The sequence below is a fragment of the Cryptomeria japonica genome, chromosome 8, assembly GCF_030272615.1.
Source record: "Cryptomeria japonica chromosome 8, Sugi_1.0, whole genome shotgun sequence".
Taxonomy (NCBI): Eukaryota; Viridiplantae; Streptophyta; class Pinopsida; order Cupressales; family Cupressaceae; genus Cryptomeria; species Cryptomeria japonica.
The window spans coordinates 12048875-12060520 of record NC_081412.1 but is presented as its reverse complement, the minus strand read 5'-3'; the positions used below and the strand labels follow the sequence as shown (position 1 = coordinate 12060520).

The 11646-nt window shown below is 32.5% G+C and overlaps 1 protein-coding gene across 1 annotated transcript; it reads right to left on the bottom strand.

Annotated features, from left to right (window-relative positions):
- Positions 1-223: 223 nt before the first annotated feature.
- On the bottom strand, positions 224-5011 carry LOC131048801 (tryptophan decarboxylase 2-like). The gene is made up of 13 exons (XM_057982873.2): positions 4921-5011; positions 4022-4471; positions 3815-3887; positions 3391-3624; positions 3084-3250; positions 2667-2807; positions 2304-2528; positions 2111-2167; positions 1829-1893; positions 1594-1717; positions 1304-1441; positions 638-771; positions 224-457 (listed from the first exon to the last, which is right to left on the bottom strand). The coding sequence occupies exons 2-12, from the start codon at positions 4469-4471 to the stop codon at positions 655-657; spliced, it is 1791 nt and encodes a 596-aa protein (XP_057838856.2). The 5' UTR covers positions 4921-5011; the 3' UTR covers positions 224-457; positions 638-654.
- Between the last annotated feature and the right edge of the window lie 6635 nt (positions 5012-11646).

Below are 11646 nucleotides of genomic sequence, written 5' to 3'. Positions count from 1 at the left end.
TTTTGTTCTTAATCAAAAAATATTATTTTTCTAGAAACAATATGTTAATGGAAAGTCAACAGTCCATTCAATCTAAATACCCAGGCTATAACCATAATTTCAAACTTAGTAAAAAAACACAAAGTTTTTAATGGATCAAAGTTCAAAGAATAACAATGAAAATGGCATCAAAAAAGAAGATTACATAGAAAAATAGGATAAAAACATTGTGGACATTGTGAGATCAACAAAAGAACAATATTAACCATCTTACACATTCCAATATTGTCTACAAAATAACAAGAACTAATACAATCCGCTGAACCAATAAAAATTCTTGAAACAAACATAGTAGCATAACACAAATTGTACTTCAAATTTGGCATTGAATCTCCCTTTCATGGAGCTACAAAAATTGGTGTTTGATCTCTTCTAGATGCTTGTTGTATTTAACGTCTTCTTTATGCCCATTCTTTAACTGAGAACATAAACACAAATTGAAACTTGATATTAGATAAAAAAATTAGTGTTTAATTTTTCATTTAAAATATGATTAGAACACTACTAAACATCTACTTTTCTAAACAAAAAAATTAAGTTTAAAACCTAATGACTAGGAATTGCAAGTTATTATAACTTAAATATAAAAAAAAATTACTTGTGACAATTAAATCTCTATTTTAGTAAAATTGATGCTTTGCTTTGAAGAAGTTTCCATGCAGCATCCACGTGATGCACTTTTGTCAATACGCTATTCACACAAAAGCGTAAAGTATATTTTCCTGATAAGACCTGTAATATCACATATATTGCATTAATCAAAATGATTTTCTAATAATTAAATTAAGTTTTTAAAAGTCTTTTTTTCATATTTATAATATAAAGAAAATAAAAAATAAAATTTTAATAAAAATTAGAAGATGAAAAGTCAAACTTCAAATTATGTTCACAAATAACTAATTAAATTTGCTTTGTGTTGGATAAATTCTTCTTTAGATAATAATTTTTGTTGTAAATAAAAATATTATTAAATAACTATTTACATATATTAAATTAAACATTTTAAATAAATAAATATTAAGATAAACTTGATAATTTTTTAGATCACAAATTAAGATAAATAAATATTAATATATATAATTAGTTCTCTAAATCACTTTTAAATTGATTTGTGATTGTATATTAAATAAGATTATATTGAATACTAAAATATTTTAATTAATCAATAGATACATATGTAATAAACAATGAATAAAGATAATAATTAAGAGATTAAAATCATTGACTTTAATTTATAATTAAAAACAGTTTTAAAGAAGAATACCGTATGTGATAAATACATATGTCCGCTCTCATTTACAACATCTAACAATTGTGAATTTAATGAATGCCCATTATCACAATCATCTCCTGTTGGTAAAATTCGAAAGCAAACCAATGCAAAAGTGCGAGGAGCCATAACCTATCCCAACATTAAAAATAATACACAAATTTATTAGAAATCATAAATACAACATTTATCTTTTTCATATTTAAAATTGCTATTATTAAATTAAAATCAATGTACTTAATAAATGCATACTTTTTAAAAAGCTTTTTTAAAATTATAATTACCTCAAATCTTTTATCTTTGATTACAAGATTTTCAAAATGTTGAGCAAGGGAAATCTGATATCTAATATATGTCTGAAGCTCTGAAATTCCATAAAGACGTAATACCATCCATAACTTTAATGACCTACATAGAACATACAAGACACATTATAAAAAATAAATAAAAATCATATAAACTTCAATACAATATATAACTTTTTATTCATTTGAATTTGATTACATAAAATGGACTTACCTAAATCGACTTCCAAGTGGTATTTGCCAATCTTTATAATCTATCACTTGTTTGGATTGTGATACCTACAAATAAAATACAACTTTAATATATATTTAAAATAAAATAAAATTCATTTAACAAATAAATTTGATAAATGTTTAATTCTTGAATAATATTAAAAATTGTTATATAGAACATTTGTAATTATCATATATAAAATAAAATGTATTAATTTAAAAATTGGTTTGATATTGTAATCCTTGTGTTTACATTTATATAATAGATTATAATAAAACTAACCTTGTTTTTCAAATATTCTGGATTCATTGACAATGCTTCAACCAAAGCTTTTGAATCCTGAATTCAAACATATAATTCATGTAAGTTAGTAAGTAAATAAAATAATCATTAATTAAATCTATATAGAATATCCATACCAATAATTATAAAAATAGAAGAACTAAAAATAATTATTTTATATGAAAAATCTCACCTTTACCCAAAGTAGACAGCAATCAAAATTAGTAAAAAGCCATTTATGAGGATTCATGACAAAGGAATCTGCATTATCTATTCCCTCGAGATAATGTTGATATTCAGGGCAAATGCAAGCAGCACCACCATAAGCACCATCCACATGAAACCATATGTCATGTTCACAAGCTAGTTTGGATAGTCCTTGTACAGGATCCACACTTGTAGATGATGTTGTTCCAATCTGAAACCATAAACTATGCTATTCAATAATTTAACTTTTTATAGAATTATGTACAAATTTAAAAGGAGAGAATTGAAATCAAATTTTATATTTTGAATTTTATATATGTGTGTGTGTGTGTGTGTGTAATTCACATACCGTAGCACATAAAAATGTTGGATGTAAACCAACACTAATATCTTTTAATATGCAATCACGGACATTTTTTGTAGAAAGCCCATAGTTTGTGGAACAACTTGTTGCTATCACTCTAACATTATGTTCACATATTCCTGCAATCTAGTGTACAATTTAAAAGAAAAGTTAAGTTAAGAGATACATTTTATGAAGAAAAAAAATTAATAAAACTAACCCATATTTAGGAGATTGTGGAAGAATATTCTCTTCATAATTATGCCTTCTATGGTTAACTTTATGGTTTTTTCTTTTCTTTTTATAAATCATTTTTCGAAGCTAAAATATAAAAGCTATACTAAGAGAACACTAAATTTTCTTAGATCCTTCTATAAAATAAAATATAAAATCCACACTAAGAGAATGTAAGGAAGTCCTTACTTTGCAAGCTTTTTCAATTGAACAATGTGTCTGATCTGATACATAAACTACAAGCTTGTCAACTGAATCTACACGAAATTTCTTTAAAGCCTTGTTCCTTGCAGCTAATAATGATACCAAGACTGCCTCACTTGCTGATCCTTGAATAACCCCACCACCACCTTTACCTATAGTCCAAATATTCTTTTAACATAAGTGCTTGAAATGCTACATAAAGACCGAGTTTAATCATCTATATTATAGAAATGCTCAAAATTTAATTAGAGGATACTAATAAAATCAAACTATAGTCATGTGAAATATATACCAGAAGATGAAAGAAAAGAATCAGTAAGATTGACAATTTTTCCAAGCCAATCACAGACTATGGTTTCAAGCTCAGTGGCAGCAGGCGATGTCATCCAATGAAGATTGACAATAGCAAACCCACTACTCAACATTTCCCCTAGAAATGATGCAGTGCTCAACCCTGCAGGGAAGTATGCATAAAAATTCGGACTTTGCCAGTGTGTCAATGCAGGTATCATCTTCTCTTTCACATCTGCATTAATTCCAAAATAAAGAAATTGATCATCACCACCGCTCATAATAATTAATATAATAATGGGGTATGCATTAATGTCCATTAAATTGTGTTTCAAATTTCATTTAATTGGAAATTATCAACCAAGACTTCTATTTTAATCCTATTATCTTAAGACTAATTGTACTAGAATCTTTTTGTATCTTACCAGTAAGAAGGCTTTCTACTGAATCAGGGTTTTGTGGAGCACTCTCAGGGATCCAAGAGCTTAAATATCCAGGCTGCAAGAAAATTAAATTTAAAAACGAATAAAAAATACGTTATTAATATCAATTAAATAAATAAAAATATTCAATGTCAAATATCTCTATATAATTTTTAACTCTCTGAAAACCTTCTTATATCAAACACGTACATTTACTTGGCTGAGAACTGGGAAGCTCTCTACTTTATTGTAATAATCAGCAATGAAGTCCACCATTGTATGAGCATGTTTTCTGAACTCTTCAATGTCTAATGGCTTGCTAAGATAACTGTGACTACCTGAGCCATTGCAGTCATTCTCTCCATTCATATTACCATTGCCATTCGTATGACCATTGCTTGGAAAATCCTTGTGATTTATATGATCACTGCACTCATCCTTTTTAGCCATATTTTTATTGATAGGGCCCTTGCCATTCATATAAGCATTGTGCAGCAAATCATAGGGACCACTTTTGCCATTCACATGCCCAACTCTTGATAAATCATTGTCATTCACATTCCCAACTGACATTGATGAACCATTGCCATTCATATGCCCAAATCTTGATATATCATTCCCATTTCTCTGTTCAGCTCCCAACAAAACAGTGGTCTCCATCTACACAAACACAGAGAGAGGATATTGCAAATCTATTAAATAAAATCATTATCATCTGCAATGACAAGGTAGTGAGTGAAATCTATTGTTATACAGAAAAACGAACATTCAATGCTTAGAATATCCTTTAAGAACATGGACAATTTTCTTCAGTCCTTTCTTAAAAAAGAGTTCAAAGATTAGAAAACGTTTCGGATCACATTCTATAATCTTTGAATTTTTTAACATTCAAATAATGGATCCACAGTGTGATCCAAAACATTAATACAAAAAATTAAACAAAATAAAATCCAAAAAAATAACAAAGTAACAGAAAATCATATCACTTAAAATCAAACACCATATAATAAATAATTAGCTTGCAGAATCATTTCAGATAGGTATAAAATAGAATAATTTTAATAGACAGCAAAATAAAACCACAAACATGCAGCTTAAATTGTTCTCACCCTATTAGAAAGAGAGAGAGAGAGAGCTGGGCCACAAAGCCAAAGCAGCAGCAGCAGAGTAGATGGAAGGAAAGCAAGAGCTGCCTAAAACATATGAACTCTGCAATTTGTGCATTCTATTGCATCTATAAATAACAAGAGATCTGACACATAAACAGTACACAACACACATGCGATCTAATAACTACACACATGCGATCTAATAATTACACACATGCGATCTAATAACGACATAAATCTATCAATGTGATCAACGTGAATAAGTTTGGGCCTTTTCCATAATTTTTCCATAAGTGAAGAAAATTAACATGCAATAGAGTACGGTTGGTTTTCCATAAGTGAAGAAAATTAACATGCAATAGTGTACGGTTGGTTTTGTGTTAGGAAGATCAACGTGAAAAAGGGTTTGGACCTTTTCTATGTTTTTTTAATATAAAACGATTGGTATAATATGAAAAGAAATAAAAAGAATTCAAGAATATTAAGTTAATAGGGAAGTGAAATGCAATTAATAGTAATTAATAGTTCAGTTTTTTTATATTTTTCAAAATGATAAAGAAGGGTTAAGGTTATTTAGTTGTGGGTGTAATTTGGTGGTATTAGATTGTAAATTATTATTTTATGATTTAAAATGATATCTTAATATGAGATCTAACTTTGTAATAATTTTATAGAAAGGGAACTGAATTATGTTTTTGGAGTCAATCCCATTCAATTTTATAGCACAAATTTGAACTCTTCACATGAATTTGAAGTATGCTACATGAAATTGATCTTATAAACATGAAATTGATCTTATAAGTCTTGTAATCTAAAATTGGTTCACCTTGTCTTAAGGTATCAAGAGTTGTAGCAAGGATCCTATAGTGTTTCTAAACACTTTTAAGGAGCTTGCTAAGAGAGGGTCACATTCTCCTCAAAATCTAGCACCAATGGTAAACAATGGGAGGGCAATGCTGGAGAAAATTACAATTTACAAAATGATATAGATGCATTAACAAAGTTAGTCAACATAGAGAAAATGTGGTTGAATAAATTCACATGGTTCATTTCTTCTAGTAGATTGTTGACAATGTTGGTATTCTCTTTGTTCTCGCAATGTGTTTGAAACAAAAGGGAGAATATTAGAAAGTTGTCTCAACCTTGTATCCTAATGATAGGAAGGAAAAAAATGCGAAATTTGAGTACAGGACACAAAAATATACTTTTTTGTGCTAGGCCTTAATTGAAGCAAGATTGTTACAAAAGAATGGACATCTCTTAGAATTTTAATCTTAACAAAGACTTATTTAACTCCCTTAATCAAAATATTATGGCCTCCAAAAGGTATCCCACTTAAATTAGAAATGTTGAAGCATCTATGATGTAGAAGAGAGTTGTAAGAGGGAGTTACACTTCTTGACTATTTTAAATAATGCACATTATTACACATCATAAGGCATCTTTTATTGAAGATAATGGAGCCAAATAAAGTGCTTATATTGGTGGATGGATTATGATGAGCTTATGACATATGTAAGAATCACTTATTTTTATTCTATGGATTCATATAGGTATTTAGGTGTGGAATTTTGAGTAGAAATTCGGATGTCATTTTGGGTCATGGTTTTGGACCATGGTTTATTGTTTTCCACCCATGGTTTACTCGTATTCCCCTATTTATTATGTGTTTGATACATAGGTTCCATAGGTTTACAAGGTTTCACTATATTATCAAAATCACTATAAGTATGTATGAATGTGTGTACACACACACACATACATATATGTACATACATATGTATATGTGTGTGTGTTGTTGAATACAATGTACCATTGAGAGGGGGGGTGAATCAGTGGTTCTTGAAATCTTTTATTTTTAATCAACCTTGGAATACCGGTTATCACCCTAAGCACTAAACAATCAAACTGGTAAGATAAATGTGGATATCAAAAAAGGAAAACACACAAATGCAACCCGCAACACCAGATGTACGAGGAAAACCAAATATGGGAAAAACCTCGGTGAGAAATGTTGCTAGAGTCTACTGCTCCAATCTAGCCTCACAATGAAACAATGGATTACAATGATTTAGGGCACCAACCCAAGAAGAACCAACCCCTATTGATTTAGGGTACCAACCCAAGGAGCACCAACCCCTGCACCAAGCTCCAACTCAGTGATGTACAATGAAATACAATTTTGATATAGTTATAACACCTGGTTGCAAATGAGTTCTGCAACACCTGATCACTAGATTTATGTTGGTTAACAACCTTCTCTTCTTCATTGGTTCTCACACTGTCAATTATCAAATTAATCTCTCTGATCATTTACCGGTTACTCCTAGCCTCTCTTCTATCTCCCCCAGCCTCACACCACAATGTGTCACCCTCAAATGCCTTCTTGACAAATCACACCTCACCGGTTAGCTTGACTATTAAAACTACAATAGTTTACCGATTACTCTGTCTCTACCGATTAGACCCTCTCACCGGTTCTCCTGCTAACTCACTCTGCAACTTTCTCAAAATAAACTCTAAAGAAGATGATCTTTCTCCTTGCTTAGGCTCTCTTCTCTCTCACTCTTCACATCAAGCATCAACATATTTCAATCTCAAGCTCACATATTTATCTTCTAGGGTTCCCGCCAAAACAACATTCAAACAGTGTCGTGTTAGGTTTTTCCTTCACCAACTCGATCCATATTGGATTTGATCTGATCTTATTTTTTGGAGAGATGACCTGCACGCCATCGACCAGGATCGCCAACACCTCGCATTCCAATGTGTGTTTTCTTTATTTAGATGTCTACACTATGTTTTTCTACATTTCTTTGTCACACACCATTAATGGCTCAACTATTTCCTTCAGCAAACGGGTACGAAGATCAAATCTTCTTGTAGGATTAGTTCAATCGATTACCATCTTGTCTTCCTCGAGCCACAATCTTTTTCTATCCTCCCATGACTTGTGGGTTCTTCATAAAATCTGACCTACTTGCTGACTGTTATGTCGATGCACACTTCACCGACCTGTGCATGATCACCACCTGGCTTCTAGCTGTCATCTTTTTCGACATCCACCTCTGCTTGGTTTGCTATGTCAGTTTGACATTCTTCATTGACCAAGATTGACTACCGGTTCAACTCACCTTATCGGTAAAACCTAACTCCACTGATGGGCCTTCATACCTATAGACTTTGTCTCTATCAGTGGATCAACTTGGCCTTCCATCAGACATGTTGGTCCTATTACTCAATCCATTTACCGACAACATTGATCTTCTCTGAGTATACTGGTTTGCATCCTTCAGTTCTTCTCTTTCTTGCTTGCTTGTCTTACCAATGGTCCTGCTTTATCGGTAGATGACACATATTTCATGTGTGCTGGTAACCTTCCTTCTATCTTCTTACACACTTATGGATTGACATCATCATGTCTTACTTCTCCTATACCAGTCACCACTTCTTACTCACCAGTGACCATGCCAAACCAGTTGACACCAATGACAACCTAATGCCAATAATGCCAACAATAAATTTAAAAAATTAGGGTTTTTGAAATTAACCACTTAATTTTAAAATTTAATTGTGATGTTTGACTTGTAGATGAAAATATGAATTTGCAACTTGAATGACTGTCCAGATCTGAAATAATTAATCCAAATTAAGGAATTCACAAGCTCAATTTTGAATTTAAAAATTAGGTTTAGTGAAATTAATCTCTAATTTTTTTAATTTTGAAAGGATGTCAAACTTGTAAATGAAAATTTGAATTTTAAATTGCATATGCTCAAATCTGAAAAGAAAAATAAGAATTGATGGTGTAAGGAGTCAAGTTCACCAAAATGTAAAGTGGAAAATTGGGAGCTTAGCCAATTCACAATGCAGGAAGGGAGATTCACTAAGCTCAATTTTCACTTGAGGAAACTTTACATTCAAAAGAGGGGGATGAATCTATTAGATCCAAGCCCAGAGGATACAAGGATTGAATACTAAGTAGATTGATCATTTTTGGAATGTGTTTGACTCTCTTTTGTAAGTTGAATAAGTAAAGTGTTGAATTTGAAGATTACGTATGAGAAAATAGTGAGCTATAGATTTAGGATTCAATCGTGCACCTGGATCTGAGAAGTTTGAGATGATTCAGAGTTTCTCTATGAAATCAGACAAAAGTTACAGGGATCGTGTGTCCAAGCAAGGGCGCCCATCATCGGCCCTCCAAACTTTTCACGCATCAAAAAGGGTTTTTTTGTCTGTGGGAATAAAGATTAATTCTACAAGTGTAGCTACACACTTGCTTCTTGCACACAGAAAGAAGAAGAAAGGGGTTGGGAATAGGGGTTTGCCTAAGTCAAACCTCAGTTTTGAATCAACCTTGAATGAAATACTGCAAATACTTGAAATAAATGATGGAAAGGTATACCTTCAGATTTGCAATAAATGATGATGGTGCTTTGCTTCTTAGATGTAGTCACATATGTTGTATGAAATGGCATGAATATGACAAAACCCTAAAACACACATATGCTTACAAATGAATTAAGTAATGTTGCTCCAATGGATAGATGAAGAGTATGCAACTTTAAGGAATGAAGAATGCTTGATGTAGTCTTCTTGCCTTATGATCATGGTGGATTATAAAGCTATATCAAAATGAGAGGGGAAGACCTCGTTATATACTTGCCTATTGTGAAATATCTTAATTTTCTGTCAGAGGTTGAAATAGGGGATTCATTTCCCATTCACATTTGAGATAAGTCCAAGGGAGAAGGGCCAAGATAGGTACCCTTTTAGGGGATCCTAGGGCACCATGCCCTGGTCCTGCCCTATTTTGGGGAAGGATCAAGGTAGCCATGCAAGGTGCAAGGTGAAAAATGAAGTTTGGTTTCATAAAAGAGGCAAAAATAGGTCCTAGTCAAGCATAGGGATGAGACCGATACAGTGAGGACCCAAAATACAGTCAAAATTGCAAGGGGTGTAATTTTAGGACACTAATGTAGTGATTATCATAGTTTGGATTTCATCTTGCTCATTCTTTTCTCCCATTCCCTCAAGGGAACTACGTTAAAATGGAACAACTCATAACCTGATCATTCCATCCAGACATTTGATCAACTTGTGGACCTGTTTCTCAAATAGTTCCAAACCAAGATTAGTAGCATGCTCAACAGCGTAGACCTTGCTCATTGTAAGGAAAGGTTGATTGAGAAGGTTATAGATTTTATTTCACGATACCAGTCTATCTCTACCAGGATCCCCTTTTCCCTACCAGATAGTGATTTACAACAAATGTTTATTGGAAATCTATAGCCAAAATTGAGGGAGAAGCTATCCCTTAATCAGTACCAAAAATTTACTAACTTATGTTCTACACTCATTGATTACCAGCATCTAATGTCTCAGCTTAGAGAGTCTTCTTTGAACTCTCATATTGGTGCTTTTCAGGGAATGCCCATGGAAGGGTTTATAAAGAAAGAAGTTGTGATTAATTTTGTAGCTGCACCACCAATAGTTGCTACACAAGAACCACAGTGTAATAGAGTCTTCACCAAGTTGAATGACTCCTATCTAACATAATGCAAAAGTTGTTAAAAGATAACATTATAACCCTTCTGGAGATCAGAACTTTGCCCGACAATAGACCATATCGTTGTTGGTATGATGGTTTGAAATTATGTCAATATCACTGTGTGCATGGACATGATACTGAATGTTGTTATCATCTTAGACACATAGTCCAAGACCACATTGATTGTGGAGCCATTAATGTGGGTGAAAGAAAATTTAAGTCCTATAAATATGTTGATAAAACAAAAAGTGAGTTGTAGATTTATACAAATACTTTTCCACCCCGCCCATCCAACTTCATCTCTACATCATCTATGAATCCAACGTCAAATAAGGGCCCTTATATTAACATGGTCACTATCACTCCAATCTCCCCTACTAGCCAGAAGATAGAAGTCTCAAACATATCATTCACCCTTCTAGAAGCACCATATAGTAGAGAGCCTACTCCTAGTACATCGTTTTGAAGCTCAATGATCAAACTATTACTGGTGTAATGGTTGATCCTTTGTGCAGAGTTGATGTCATCACAGAGAAAAATTTGTTTGTAAATGGATGGCATAGGCTGAGATATGATGAGTATCGCGTGTTACATTGAGAATGCACAATGGGTTGTCTTTTTCCCCTCTGGGTAGTATCACCTTGACGATCTTCGTGGGATCCAAAGTTGTTTCAGCTACATTTGTCATCATTTCCAAAATGGACCTCTTTCGTGCTAAACTAGATATTCCTTGGTTGGTAGCTATAGATTTAATCCCTTTAGTGATCCATAAGTGCTTAAATTTTTCTCATGAAGGTTCAATGCATGTCATCTAGGATATTGGATACCGACTAGTAGTAGCTTATTTGGATTTTCTCCTAGATCATTTTTGTCCTAATTTGATTTGGTCTATTCTCTCTCATGGTGACTTAATCTATAGAGCCCATTATCAATATAAAATGGGGGAATTAGCTCCAAAATTCCTTTAGCCTAACTATTCATTGCCTCTTCTTGCATAAACTTTCACCCCATCCATTCTTGTGTTGGAGCGAGTAGTACCTTTTGCCCCTTCTTCATCAAGGGCTAAGGTTAAGCCTGTTCCTTTGAGTGGACCTCCTCATTTTCCCAAGACTACATAGCCTCCATCGGTGTCTTTTGTTCATGTGACTACACCTAGTGCAAACAAAGGAAAG

Coding starts and splice junctions, on each gene's coding strand:
- LOC131048801 (XM_057982873.2), bottom strand. CDS start 4,471: ATGGAGACCACTGTTTTGTTGGGAGCTGAACAGAGAAATGGGAATGAT. Junction 3,251..3,390: donor TTCTTTTCTTTCATCTTCTG/GTATATATTTCA, acceptor TTTGGACTATAG/GTAAAGGTGGTGGTGGGGTT. Junction 772..1,303: donor ATATGTATTTATCACATACG/GTATTCTTCTTT, acceptor GTGATATTACAG/GTCTTATCAGGAAAATATAC.